The 15,780-nt window shown below is 34.8% G+C and overlaps 1 protein-coding gene across 26 annotated transcripts in view; it reads left to right on the top strand.

Moving 5' to 3' along the window:
• MBD5 (methyl-CpG binding domain protein 5) overlaps nt 1–15,780 on the top strand; it is a 482,676-nt gene that overhangs the window by 426,925 nt on the left and 39,971 nt on the right. For 24 of the 26 annotated variants that reach the window (XM_035304984.3, XM_078327829.1, XM_078327838.1 and 21 more), the window contains 4 exons: nt 541–1,208; nt 4,924–5,026; nt 6,071–6,251; nt 10,670–12,805. In XM_035304984.3, the coding sequence (XP_035160875.1) occupies nt 1,096–1,208; nt 4,924–5,026; nt 6,071–6,251; nt 10,670–12,805 (2,533 nt within the window). In that variant the 5' untranslated portion in view covers nt 541–1,095. The remainder of the gene's footprint in view (nt 1–540; nt 1,209–4,923; nt 5,027–6,070; nt 6,252–10,669; nt 12,806–15,780) is intronic. The other 2 variants (XM_078327839.1, XM_078327840.1) reach the window with 1 other exon arrangement.

Genomic DNA, 15,780 nt, shown 5'->3' with positions numbered 1-15,780 from the left:
ACTCATATTTAGTAATATTGGAGGGAAACTGCCTCTTATATTTGGAAATGTATGTATTTCCTTCTAACTTTTTATTGAAAAAAAATATTTTCTTCTCTAGATCAAAACTGTATGATTAGAAAAGAAAACTAAATCAAAGGGTTATATAATATTAAGAACTTATTAAAATATAATTGGATTAACACACAACTCTGTAGTTTACAGGTCATAAGAAGTGACAGATATATTTTTATGTCAAGTTAGAAGGAGTCTTTATGTGTAGGTTTGTATGTTTGAGTGCATGTGTATATGTAAGGCCATAATTGTGGGTCTGTCTCTAGTAATTAGAAAGTTGAATATGCTGAAGAGCAAGTAAATTGGTTTAACTGGCGTAAGCGGACTAAGTTGGAAGAAGGAAACAACTTGAATTTGACATGATTTTGATAGCAAAGGACATCCAAGTGATTGGGTACACTTAGTAGTTCATTCTCTTTTAAAATTGCACAGCTTTTCAGTTTTCAACATTAAATATACAAGTTTACATATTTACATATGTTTCAGGCTACATTATTGGAATTTTGAAGTCATGAAAACCTCAGATGAACCAACCTGCAACACCTTGGATTCAGATTGGAAGATAAAGAGAAAGTTTAAAGAATGTGGCCTATAAAGGCGGGTACCTGGAAGTATTAACTGACTCACACTGTAAAAATGAGACCAGTTTCTAAACAATAGAGATTGTTTTAGTACAACATCAAGGTTCAAGACAAATGTTGAACTAAAAACTTTACACTCCCCACCCCCACTTCAGACAGGTACCAGCACTGGTGAATTATGATTTTCCTTAGTTGGAAGCACTCATTTTTACCCATGTAGACCATCCTTAGGAATTAAATATTGGTTATTTAATGTAGATTATAATGGGAAGCTGATTTTTTCACAATGGCAGATTTCAAGGACTTGGTTCCAAACTGAGCTGAAGCTTCCCAATGAGTTTTGTACAGTCTGGGAAAAACTGTGCTGCACTGGCCCACTTTTGAAGGCCATCATGCTCTGTAATATAAGGATATCATCTTATTGCTGATACCTTTGGAGAGTCCCTAGCAGACACAGAAAATGAATGGAGGCAAAGAGTGTGACGGAGGGGACAAGGAAGGAGGTCTTCCAGCTATACAAGTTCCTGTGGGTTGGCAGCGTCGTGTGGATCAAAATGGAGTGCTTTATGTCAGGTAAGTTCCTATTATTACCAGTGGTACCTGCAGAGTTGCACTCCCAAGATTAAGGAGAGAACAAAACATGGTGACTGATGGCACCTCATATAAATGTGAATCAGTGACCTTTGTGCTAGAAATATACGAGAATTTTTATTGCCTTCGACTCCCAGAGATAATTTTTGTGCATTACTTCTTTATGTAAGGTGTCATTCTGCTTATCCCTGTAACAAGAATAAAGAAAGATGTGAAGATTTCACAAAGAAACATACAACCATCATTATGACATTCACAGGAGAATGTAAAATCCTGGAAATAGGCCTGATATCACTTAATAGAATTACTCTGTCCTTCAGAGTGCTTCAGCTGGCTTTTGTTGATAAAATTGAGTTTTTATCCATAGAAAGTTTTAATTATTAGACTTCTTAATGCCTCATAGTAACTAAAAATACATTTCTTTTTTCTGCATAGTCTTTAATCTATTTCCTTGTATGTAATAGTGAAAGTGAAAAAGTCACGGAGAAAGCCCTGCATCTTACAAGTAAATATCATACAAATAAAATGCCTACTCTTTTCAATTTCAATGCTGTATATCTCTTATAGAACGAGTTGAATGGAATGACTGAACTGTTGAAAAGAAGTTTTAGTCTTATTTATTAAATAGTTGACATCTAAGTTCCTTACTTCGTAGTTTTTCTGTAAGTGTATGAAAGGTTAAGACACCATAAATCTTTCTTTGTGATGTAATGAAAAACTATTAGAAACAGATTTAAAACTTTTTAAAAGGTATCACATTGCATTATTAAATTGATGCTATTACTTTCAGTGTGGCTATTTATATCCCAGCTTCAACAGAATTTGCCAGTCCAGCAAGAATGTATTTATAGAAATGAGATATTTTCAGTTATGTAAACACAGACTATTTTATGTCATAATAACTCAGAAAGTCAGTTCGGATTCTGTCCTGAGTTTGTTTGTTTGTTTTGTGTAAGGCGTTTCTTGAAGCAAATCTAATTACCAATTAAAAGTATTTTGTCACATAAATTTTACTTCTATAATACTAAAGATATGAGCCATATTAATTGAGGTGAAGGGATAAGAAAGCAGAGCATATGAAGCTCAGCCCACGGTAGATAAGATGAACAAGCACACATGAGAAAACTTTTTCAGAGCTTCTATTGCCAGTGCTGTTAACAAACCACCAGAAATACTTATTTATAAATAGAATATAGCAAGTTATCTGTATATGTTTATATTTATGGTTGTTCTAGTTTGTAAAGAGCAAATGGGTATTCAGCTTAGAACAAAAGACGCTAAAATCTGAATAATTTATTTTCACTTCCTTTTTATTTCTATAAAAGATAAATGAGCTTTTCGATTTCTGTGAGCAAAAACCAAATTAAATCTGGGAGTCAAAAACCAAGTTGGAGTCTAAAAAACTGTCAGTTATCTTGTTCATGATTTTCCAAGTCTGACTAGACTTTACCGTCTGATATCCTTGTTAGTATGGGTTCTCAACTTCAAATCTGTATACTGATAATTATTTTGGGAACAAGCTTTCCTAGATTAGGTAAAACACTCTCAAATTAAATTAACCAGCATAGATTTAATTTGCTCATATGTAACTGAATTACTGCTTGAACATGTATAGTTCTTTCTGTAGCTCCCTTCTCACTACGAAGTTTGCTCATAATGTTTAGGTTAGTCTCCAGCTGCTCCTGCCTCAGGGTGGCATTGAGGCTAAACATTACATTTTCCACCTACTTCCAACCTTGTAAGCTTTATCTATGATATAAGCTTTTTAACTACTTTTTTACATTAATTATTACTCTGAGAAATTAATTAAAGGGATACAAATAAAGGAAAGAACCCAGCTAACTTACTGAGAGGAAATGTTTTGAAAGCGTCTGGAGTACTTTAGTAGAATTAAGGAACTCTTGTCTTCAGGTTTTACAATTAAATTCCTCTAGGATTCAGCCCATATACTTTCTTTAAAGTTAAAATGTCAGGCAGTTCCTTTTCACCAAATTCATGAATGCTTCACATGAAAAATCAACAAGATGTTATGCCTTTTTTCTTGCTGCTTTTGAGACAGTCTCACACTGTTGCCCAGGCTGGAGTGTCGTGGCATATCTTGGCTCACTGCAACTTCTGCCTCCTGAGTTCAAGCAATTCTCATGCCTCAGCCTCCCTAGTAGCTGGAATTATAAGCACCCTACTATGCCCAGCTAATGTTTGTATTTTTAGTAGAGACGGGGTTTCACCATGTTGGCCAGGCTGGTCTCAAGTTCCTGACCTCAAGTGATCCGCCTGCCTTGGCCTCCCAAAGTGCTGGGGTTACAGGTGTGAGCCACTGCACTCAGCCTGGCTTAGTTTTGTTGAAATCACCAGACCTCCAAAAACATCTTGTTGACTTTCCCTGCTGTGGCTGAACTCATCACTAAAATGAGAATTACTCTTCTCTGCATATCACCTGAAAAAAATAGCCTAAGTAAATGAGTAATTTGACAAAGTTGAGGATTTTTGTTTAGATTTTCTACATACTGAAATTACTTGTATAATTGTCCATAAACAAAATATGAATTACATTTTAAAGATAGTTCACTTATGGATTTTTTTAAACTACTACTTGTGTTTTTGTAGAGACAGAACACGCTGTGTCCAGTATTGTAATGTTTTGTATTTGAAATGGAGATTATTGTTCCTGGATGAACTTGATTAGAGGGCTTAAGTGAAGGTTTTGGTAAATAGTCATAAATAAAGTACATTCTCAAATGAAAAGTATATCATTTCAAAGCATAAGATGTATTTAAGTTAAAACATAGACATGTTAATATAAAGTCCTAAAATGAAGATTTTCCATCTCAGATAAAATATAATAGCCCCCATGGTAAATAAAAATCAGAAACATGTCTTGTCATCTGAATTAGTACCTAATCTGTATTCACATATCCTACTATGTTCACATATCCTACTGACTTCTGTGGTCTGAAAAGTAGTAGTAACATTGAAGCACCTACACAATTACTAGCCTGCAAGGCACCTTTCTGCTGCCTAAAACCCTATTTCCTCAAAAGTTTCCTATCTTTTGTCAGCTCTGCTTAATTTCCCTCTCCCTCCCTGTAGATAGTCTTCAGTATATCTTCAGATATAACTAATCTATTATATCTTTAAAGAAACACTCCGGTGAGGGGGAGAAAAAAGAAACCTGTTTTTACATAGGGACAACTTGGTTGTGGATTCCAAGATTAACAGGGAACATGTTCACTCCCACTTTTGTAGACTTGCCAACTTTCTGGTTCAAACCTCAATATGTTTCTAAATTTCAGTTTTTCCTGAAAGAGCTTTAAAAGCTTTAAAAGCAGATATTCTAGTTTAAAATGAGAGTCATTACTTATATGTAGTTTTCTTGTTCTTTGTTCCTTCTTGCCTGTTTCTGTCCTTTCTTAAGAATAGCGTTTTTACCATCTTTAGTCTATTCTTGGCTTTCAAATACTTTTATTTAATTTTCTATGAAGATCTGTATTTTTCTGAGAAATATTTTGGTTCAAAAGAAAAAGCAATAGTGTTAAAGGCTATAATTTAGTAGCTAACATAATATTGACAAAGAAAATGCTTTTCCCTAGTAGGAAAATATCCTATAAAGGACAGTAAGACTATAAATTATGCCTTTTTTCATATAATATGTGTAGTCTAAATTATTTCCTGATGTTTTTTTAAACTATTTTTACAGTCCCAGTGGGTCTTTGTTATCTTGCTTGGAGCAGGTTAAAACATACCTGCTTACTGATGGAACATGCAAGTGTGGCTTGGAATGTCCTCTTATTCTTCCCAAGGTAACCATTTCACAATAGATCTACAGCAGTGTTTTCTTTTTTAGGTATTTTACATATTTGTTTTTTTCATTTGGCATTTTATTTTTTATTATTTCTCCAATCATACATCTTAATTCTTTATCTAATTAAACATATTTTGCATGCATTTTGGAATGCTTAAAGATTGTGGAAAATAATTCATGCCTAAGAGTCATTTTCGAAGGGGTCAAATCTATATTTATATTAAATATTTTATTAAAACCACCTCTGTACCTTTTCATTAGAGCTATATCTAATATTGCTCAGCATTTAATAGTGTAATATTTTCTCTCATTACTGTAACTGCTCAAATCTGCAGTGTTATTTTTAGCACTGGTATTGATAAATCTGCCACAAATATTCTCAGAATAACAAAGCTGAACCCTCATAGCCAAAAGTATTTTACTCATTTGCAAGGTAAAAAGTAAAATGATGTAAAATGGTAAAATATTATTCACTATAGAAATAGGTCATTATTTTGTGAATGTCTGTTATAATGCTAATTTTAAACATAAAGGTTAGACAATTTTTTTCTTTTCATTTGTGTGTCACCACATTCCAAAAAAAGATTTACATAATAAATAAATGTTTTTAAAAAAACAAGTAAAGGATTTTTAAAATCAATGACAAGAAAATATTAACATAGTAATAAAATGAAGCCAAGGAATAAGTTAGCATGTAGAAATATAACTTTTGTCTTTTTTAAGTGTACTTCATCTGTTTTTACACTGTTAGAACATCAGGAAGTATCTAAAATGGAGCACATTATCGATATTATATCTTTTCACATATTTATCTTGGCTGTCCCAGAATTAGGAAAATATTCATTATTTATTTTGCCACTAAAAACTTGAGTTCAGCAGAAGTACTTACCAAGTTATATAAAGTTGCCTTTCTTAAAAACTTGAGAAAGTTTTCTTCAGATTTATAGCTTAATCTATGCACAACGTTTTTTAAAAAGCAAAAAGATCTTTTTATTAAATGTTTTTACAGACATATTCTAAACAAAGACTGTGCTTTTTCCAGGTATTTAATTTTGATCCTGGAGCTGCTGTGAAACAGAGAACTGCAGAAGATGTTAAGGCAGATGAAGATGTCACAAAGCTATGCATACATAAAAGAAAAATTATTGCAGTGGCCACACTTCATAAAAGCATGGAAACCCCACATCCTTCTCTGGTGCTCACCAGTCCCGGAGGAGGAACAAGTATGTAATATGGTGAAAGGTTCAGGAATTCTCCTCTCCATAGAGAAGGAGTTGTTAGAAATCATTTTGCCAAGCATTTTCTCATTCTACTTTTCAGGCATGCACAATGCTTTAAAATTCTGTATGTTCTATAATTTTATTACAAATAGCAAACGAGTTCTGAAAAATTATAATGAGGTTATTTCCCAAAATTTTGTATCCAGAGCATTCAATTAAGCAGGCAGAATAAACACTAATTAGTACATACAAATGTTCTTCAACTGTATAAAGCTGAGCTAACAAAAGTTCCCTTGGTTTTTAGGAAATAAATGTAGCCTTTTTCCTGGGGGTAGATTGGAATGTGTGGTGTCAAGTTCCCAAAAGCAGTGTCATTCTTTTAGTTATTTGTGGAACACCTAATAAATAGAAGTCATCTTGCTGGACACTTTTTATATCCCCACCACCACACATGCACACGCACAGGTGATTTCTTTTTTAAATATTTCAAAGCTGCAGAAAAGTTGCAAGAATAGTTCATGGAGTATCCTTCATCTAAATTTACCAATTAACATTTTATTGCAGAAGTTGCAATTTTTGTCACAATTCAACCCTAAATATTTCAGAGTACAAGGGCATACTTCTGCATAAACACAATCCAAGGACCACATTCAGGAAATTTGACGCTGATATTATGTTATTATCCAACATGCAATCTATATTCAGATTTCTCCAATTGTCCTAACAGCGTCTCTCATGAAGCTTCATAGAAATTCAGTCTTGGCCAGGTGCAGTGGCTCATGCCTGTAATCTCATCAGTTGAGGAGGCTGAAGTGGGAGGATCGCTTGAGGCCAAGAGTTTGAGACCAGCTTAGGAAACACAGCAAGACCTATCTCTAAAATATTTTTTTTAAAAAAACAACTAGCCAGGCATGGTGGTGGCTCACACCTGTACTCTTCTTAGCTACTGAGAAGGCTGAGATGGGAGATCTTCTGAACCCAGAAGTTGGAGGCTGCGGTGAGCCATGATCATACCACTGTGCTCCAACCTGGGTGATAGAGAAAACTCTGTCTTAATTTACAAAAAAGAAAAAGAAGCCAGTCATTTTAAAGATCCACAGTGCAATCAAAGATTGTACACTGCATTTAGTTGTTACATATCTTTACATCAATTCCCAAGTCTTTTTCAATTTTTCCTGACATTGAAATTTTTGAAGAGTCTAGGCCAACTTTGCCCGATGTTCCTCAGTTTGGATTTTTCTCATATTTACCTTCAGGCAAAACATATTTTGCTAGGAATGCTGCATAGATGATGTTATCTCCTTATCAGTAGGCACATAACATCAGTTTATCCCATTTTGATAGCCTTAAGTTTAGTTAAAATTATGATCATTTGATTTTTTCCATTATTAAAGTACCTTTTTCCTTTTATGTTTAATGTGTACTCTGTGAAATTATACTTTGGAACTGACGAACTTCTTTTTGTAAGGGATGGAATATGAATGCTCTCCAAAATATTATAATCTAATGTTTGAATATTAATTTAGAATAAGATATGACTGAACACCAAAGCATTTGTTTATGAGGGATTATTGATACTTTCCCACAGAACTCCAAAAAATAGGGATGATGATTGTAACCTATAGTGATCAGATAAGGCTTTATGGCAGAACTCAGATTTGCACCAGCCTTGGAAAATGATAGGATTTAGACACATAAGGGATAGGAAAAGCCTTCTCCATAATGAGTGTAGCATAGTAAGGGATGTTTGGTAACTGACTTGAATAGAAGATTAGACATATATAAGTAAATTGGGGCCAAATTATTGATTGCCTTGCATACAAAGAAGAACAGTTGCCATGTCATACAGGTAATTAAAGATTCACACTTAGAATTCACGCAAAGAGGTATAACTATGTTTTCATTTTTGCATATTACTGTGCACATACTCTTACCTGTGGTTGCTCTCACTTCACATTATGTCAAACAGTTTTACCAGTTTCTACAGTCTGCTTGTTGCCTTTCCAAAGACCCTGGCAGAATCTAGGTCTCGGTTCTTTGTCGTAGCTATATATACAAGTTTAATTATTGAAATTAAAGGTAAATATTTAACTAGCACAGGTAATAATAGGTACATGTACCTAATAGTAAAAATGATACTCTTTACAGGATTGGTTACTTTTACTAGTTTCAGACGTAGCTTTTATTTTAGTTTCCTAATTTTAAACTATGTTATCATAAGGTTGAGATTTAAATAATTAAATATTGAGAAAACTGACTTAGAAGTTTTCTTCCTCCCATTACTTAAATACATAAGCATCTGTTTCTGTTTATTCTTTTGGAAGGTCTACTTGAATATACATGAAAGCATGTGATGGGTGGCTAGCATTTCTACCTGCCAACTCTATAACAAAACATCAGCCTGACTTTTGTTTATTTTGTATTTCCGTTATTTTTAAAATGGTAACTATTTTTCCCTAAGTTTGGAAGAAACCTTTTTGAACCACAGTTATTATCTAAAATCTGTTAATCGAATATAAACTTCCAGTGTCTATTTTTAATCACTGACTGTAAATAATTATATAAATACATTGATACACAAGAAGAAATACAAATAGGTTGTTTTGTCACTAAAGAGAACATGGGCAGTCATAGGATAATGCTAATGATGTTAATGTTCTCATTATATGCCAAGCACAGTGCCCAAAATATTATTTTTTTCATTTTACTCCTTTAATCACAAACTTTAAATATATCTTTTTAACAAGAAAGTAAGCTTCAGTTGAGTTTATCTACTGTGATTTTCACATATCATTGAATCTCAACTTTTCATATATTATATCCAGAAATCATTCTGTCAAAGAACCTCTAGCATGATAGAATCAAGTTCACATTTCCCAAGAAAAACATACGTCCACTGCATTCTCTTAGCAAAAAACATATGTTCACTTCATTCTCTTAGTAGAACGTGCCCTATGTAGATTGATGTGGAACCCAGGTTGAGAACCACTATCTCAGAAATGGTTATGATATGATTTGACCTGTATACTCTCTAGCAGATAGGAGAAATATATTTAATCGTAAATGTGTAATTAGCCATTTAAGTAAGTGTACCTCTGATTGCAAATGAATGTAACTCTACTTGCTAATATACGTCTCAAAATAGATATGGCAGAGACATAGTTTGAATGGTGCCATTCTCATCTCCTAGGTCTGTAACAGACTCATTGGCATTTTCTCATGGAGCCCAGCTAGAGCTCAGCTTTCTTTCCAACACAGCTTTCTAAATAGCTACACCAACTGATGAGAATTGGCTTGTGAAACAAATTTTATTTGCCATTTTCCTTTTAGAAGACATGACTTTATAAAATAGTAGATACCATAAGGGGCTGAAAAACTGAAACCTAGAATTCTGATACGATAGAATGAAAATTCTGTATGATGAGTCAGCTTGCTTTTGTTCCCTGTATTCTGATCTCCAGAAAGACTGAAGGGATTCCAAAAAGCCAGAGAAGAAGAAATGCATTCATGTAAAAAGAGAATATGCAATTGGAACCCAGTACTGGAGGTTTTAGCACTTCAACTAAATTTTACATGAGAAATCTATCCTAATAAAAGAATTGAAGCCTGTGGCCATACCACCCCGAATATGCCCGATTGTCTAATGAAAGAATTGCAGTCTTTTACCTAAGTTGAGGTAAAAGGCTGTAGCTGCTTTTACAATAATGACTAATTAAGGGCAAATAAAATACAGTGTTAGAAACATGATGTGAAACTAAGCATGGGTTAGTTTGCAACATCACTGCATTTATTCTTCTTATTACTCCCATTATAAAAGATGTGGAATCCCATTAGAAGAAATTAACTCTTACTCTCATAGTGAAAATGTTGGGATAAGGAAATATTACTGTCGCTGTTCTGAGAAGGTTGCAGAAACATTTTTATAGCGGTGAAATTTTGTGATGAAAATGGCAATTCATTTAAATCCCCCAAGAAAATGTTATGCCACACAGATCACAATTTTCCATTGTAACCGCGTTCTTAAAAATTCTAAATTCAACAAAATAGTAATGTCACCATTTCCATCTGAGCTGCCAGTCTTGGTTTTGCATATTCTAAATATTATTAGAATAGCTGATGTCATTATGAATTGATTTAGATGCCCATACTTTCTCAACAGATAAAAAGTAAATAAGCACAATGAGCAGTTACTGAAAACCTTTGGTCAACAAAGGGAAAATAATGTAAATAAAAGTTTGAAATAGTATTAATATATGGAACTATTTTTAATTACATAGAATCACAGCTTTTATTTACAGATTTCTATTTCCAGATGCCCTTCCTCCCTCTCGCTTCCTGATTTCCTCCTTTCCTTTCCTTCTTCCCATCACACAAAAAAATTGAGACTGTTAACAGAATTCTTTTTTTCTCTTTCACATCAGATGCAACTCCAGTAGTACCTTCTCGGGCAGCAACTCCAAGATCAGTAAGAAATAAATCTCATGAAGGAATTACAAATTCTGTAATGCCTGAATGTAAGAACCCTTTCAAGTTAATGATCGGATCATCAAATGCCATGGGAAGGCTATATGTACAAGAACTGCCTGGAAGCCAACAACAAGAACTCCACCCTATCTACCCCCGACAGAGATTGGGCAGCAATGAACATGGACAGAAATCTCCATTCCGTGGCAGCCATGGAGGCCTGCCCAGCCCGGCATCATCAGGTTCCCAGATATATGGAGATGGTTCAATCTCTCCAAGGACTGACCCACTTGGAAGTCCTGATGTTTTCACAAGAAATAATCCTGGTTTTCATGGAGCTCCCAATTCTAGTCCTATTCACCTGAATAGGACTCCTCTTTCTCCACCTTCAGTAATGCTACATGGTTCTCCTGTACAGTCATCCTGTGCAATGGCTGGAAGGACTAATATACCTCTTTCCCCAACCTTGACTACAAAGAGTCCAGTAATGAAAAAACCAATGTGTAATTTTTCAACTAATATGGAAATACCACGAGCAATGTTCCACCACAAACCACCCCAAGGCCCACCTCCCCCTCCTCCACCTTCTTGTGCTCTTCAGAAAAAGCCATTAACATCTGAGAAAGATCCACTTGGCATTCTTGACCCTATTCCTAGTAAACCAGTGAATCAGAACCCTGTTATCATTAATCCAACCAGTTTCCATTCAAATGTCCACTCTCAGGTACCTATGATGAATGTAAGCATGCCTCCTGCTGTTGTTCCTTTGCCAAGTAATCTCCCTTTGCCAACTGTAAAACCTGGTCACATGAATCATGGGAGTCATGTACAAAGAGTTCAACATTCAGCTTCAACCTCCCTGTCCCCTTCTCCAGTGACATCCCCAGTGCACATGATGGGGACTGGAATTGGAAGGATTGAGGCATCGCCCCAAAGATCACGCTCATCTTCCACATCATCAGATCATGGAAATTTCATGATGCCACCTGTAGGACCCCAGGCCACTTGTAGTGGTATTAAGGTTCCACCCAGGTCACCAAGGTCAACAATAGGGTCCCCACGGCCATCAATGCCATCAAGCCCTTCTACCAAGTCCGATGGACATCATCAGTACAAGGATATCCCTAACCCATTAATTGCTGGAATAAGTAATGTACTAAATACCCCAAGCAGTGCAGCTTTTCCTACTGCATCTGCCGGAAGTGGTTCTGTAAAGAGTCAGCCTGGTTTGCTGGGAATGCCTTTAAATCAGATCTTGAACCAGCACAATGCTGCCTCCTTTCCAGCAAGTAGTTTACTCTCAGCAGCAGCCAAAGCACAGCTAGCAAATCAAAACAAACTTGCTGGTAACAACAGTAGCAGCAGTAGCAATTCTGGAGCTGTTGCCGGCAGTGGCAACACTGAAGGACATAGCACTTTAAACACCATGTTCCCTCCTACTGCCAACATGCTTCTCCCAACAGGTGAAGGGCAAAGTGGTCGAGCAGCACTAAGAGATAAGCTGATGTCTCAGCAAAAAGACTCATTGCGGAAAAGAAAACAGCCACCTACCACAGTGTTGAGTTTGCTCAGACAGTCTCAAATGGATAGTTCTGCAGTTCCTAAACCTGGACCTGACTTGCTAAGGAAGCAGGGTCAGGGTTCGTTTCCCATCAGTTCAATGTCTCAGTTACTACAGTCTATGAGTTGTCAAAGCTCTCACTTGAGTAGCAATAGTACCCCGGGTTGTGGGGCCTCAAATACTGCTTTGCCTTGCTCTGCTAACCAGCTGCATTTTACAGATCCCAACATGAACTCCAGTGTTCTTCAGAATTCACTGACACAGAACATACCTTTAAGAGGGGAAGCCGTGCACTGCCACAATGCAAACACTAACTTTGTTCACAGTAACAGTCCAGTCCCCAACCACCATCTTGCAGGTTTAATAAATCAGATTCAGGCTAGCGGGAACTGTGGGATGCTCAGTCAGTCGGGCATGGCTTTAGGAAATTCCTTACATCCCAATCCACCTCAGTCAAGAATTTCAACGTCCTCCACTCCAGTGATACCAAACAGCATTGTTAGCAGCTATAATCAAACAAGTTCTGAAGCAGGTATGGTTTTATTAGAAAAAAGTACCCAAAGGTACTAAACTTTTCTACTTTTTTAAAAATTTGTACCAAAATATTTATTATGATAAATGCTACTTTCCCCATTGTGAAATTCTCTTCATTTCTTTAGTATTTATAATTTTATTTGCAGAATGCTAGGGGTTTGTCTGTTGGAAAGATTAACAGCTAAGAGGATTCCATGTGTTTCCATTATTTGTTGTCAATCCGTGTCATTTTGAATATTGTTCAACTTTCACTTGGTTGTATAACCATTGGACTCTAAACCGCAAAATAAGCCATAGAAGACAGCGTTTCCTGGTTCATGAGACATGTCCTGGGCCTATGTCATTATAAAAGCTGTCTCCCTAGCTTTTGTTTGTATTCAGGTAAATGAAGTTTATCTTTGAAAACCCAAAAAGGCAAAAATAAATGGATTTTTTTTCTTGCTGCTGAACAGAAGTAGGTGAATGGCTAGGAAGAGGTAACTAGAAGTTGTACGAAGTAGAAAGCTGTCTTCTAATGTGTTTTCTTATCCTAGTTTGCTATCTTTTATTATTATTTGTTTGAGAAAACTCAAAATGGATATTGGCTACTCCCTTTTTTAAAAAAAAAAAAAGCTAATAATTTAAGTTTTCTAATAAAAAAAGGCTTGAAAACCTGATTTCCAGAATTTTTCATCTTGAAATTGTTTTTTGATTTTCTTGGAGAACTAAACTATTTTTACCATTGACATTAAGGTTTTGAACCCAAATCTGTTGTATCTCTTCATCCACTATTAGCTAAGGAAACAAATTTATTTGAAAGTAGGCATATTAGAAAAAGACCTGTGTGTTGTGCAATAGCATCCTCAGAAATTGTTATACAGATGCACCTAAGAGGTAAATATATTGAGGCATCAGAAAATTTGACTATGAAAACATTGGAAAAAATATTTAAAATTCAACACTAATGACTTGTAAGAAAGACAAAGAGAAAATAAAAAATGATTGTAAAGACGTTATTATTCACTACGAAAACAGTATGCTATAAAAACCAGATTGCTCCTGGAAATGAGAAAACTGCTGAGATTTTTCATAATAAGCTAAGGTGTATGTATGTATAGACTGTATAATACAATCACGCTGGAAAAGCATTCTAACCCACACGTCTTTGTTGCTGATAGTAAAAGCATTTTCCTTCCTGGTGTTGCCACTTACACCTGCCATCCTTCACGTCTTGTGTTACGTGTTATGTTTTGATGTCACTGTTTAATGAAGAACTATTCAAAGACTCCTCTGTTAAAGAGGTATACATATATATGTGGTTTAGAAGATATTTGAAATTATTAGTGCCTTCTTGATATTCTTATTTTAAAGAATCTCATGAAACTTTATTTTTTGTGTGTTTAACAGTATACTTATCCCATAGGGGCTTCAACTTTTCACTCCCTCATATTCCTTTTTAGATAACTCACAAATGAAAATTTAATTTTATATATTTAGAAGAAAAGTTACACAAAGTTCATAAGTACTTAAAAGCACACCATATTTATTGAGCAGACCTTAAATAATTTTGATGAGACATTTTTAGTCTCACTGTACTATATAATTTTGATACCCCTTACCTCAGTTTACTTCATTTCAGGTCTAAGTTCATGTGCAAAGTGTTTGTATTTCATTGATGTATTTCAATTCATCTATAATGGAAAAGACCAACATTTACTTATATTCTTGTTTCTTCTGATGGTCAAGTTTAGACTTATTTCATACTGTTTTGTTCATTTATTTATTTTTTTGTTTGTTTGTTTCATATATCTTTGTAAAACATCTGGCCTGTACTGTTACTGCTGGGGGTGTCAAAGCATATAGGCTAAAAATTTATTAGTGTCAGAAAAGTGTTAGCTTATATGCTAACTATTTATATATAGCTAAAAAAGATAAGGATACATGTCTAGTAATGATATGGATGTGACCAACTAGTGTAAGCTAACAGGAAGTATGTGTTTAATAAAAATCTAAATATGAATTTTAAAAATATTAAACCTAATAAAATTAAATACTAATTAATGTGCATAGGTCTGATGTGCAGCTGGTTATGAAAACGGATTGATTTACTAATTAATGTAACTCTTTTGATGAGCTAAATATTGAAGTAGTCTCTAATGCCATGTTTCTTTTTGCCATGTAGTGAACTGTGTCAACTGAATATACCATCATTGTAATTGCCTAGCCTAAATATCTACTTACACTGACATTTACTCATTCATCAAATAACCATTGAGCCCTAAAGCCAGGCATTCAGAATGAGACAGTATATGATAGTCAGAGCTATATCTGTAGGAGTATTACTAAGTATTCCTATCATACAAGAAAGACGTTAGAAGAAAACCACATTTTATTCTTAAAATGTTGCTTTAGCTATCTATCATCACATACCTATTTTGTACCAGGTGATTTCCCTATATTATTTCTGATCTGTGCAGTTTTCTAAACTATAAGGTATTATTGTTCAGTTTTACAGATCAGGAAGCTGAGGCTCAAAAAACTTAAGTAACTGTTCAGTATCATACATAACTGAATCAGGATTTAAACTCAGGCTTATCTGATTCTAAAATCCATTTTCCTCCCAGCTGCATAAATTCTTCATCTGAAACATTTAGTGCTCAAAGGTATTGTGTTCCCTTTCAAAATCTTTTAAAATCTTCTACAGATAATGAGTTGAAGCACATTAATGCATGCTAGAAGCCACATTTGTTAACTATTGATATACTTCAGATGAAAATCAGGTATTTTTGCCTTCTTTCTTTGGACTCTGACATTATAGCAAATAATGACTAGAATTTTTATGTCAATGCAGAAGAAGAAATACCCAAAATGTCAAGAAACTGCCCCTTATTAGTGAATCACATTTGGTAACTTTTCTTTTAATAGTCATCACCTCACTCAAATTAGAATGGGTGTCCTAGTAGATGACGTGTCAGTACGCCTTTAAAAGAGATG

The sequence above is a fragment of the Callithrix jacchus genome, chromosome 6 (genome assembly GCF_049354715.1).
Source record: "Callithrix jacchus isolate 240 chromosome 6, calJac240_pri, whole genome shotgun sequence".
Lineage (NCBI taxonomy): Eukaryota > Metazoa > Chordata > Mammalia > Primates > Cebidae > Callithrix > Callithrix jacchus.
This window is presented reverse-complemented; position numbering and strand designations above follow the sequence as displayed.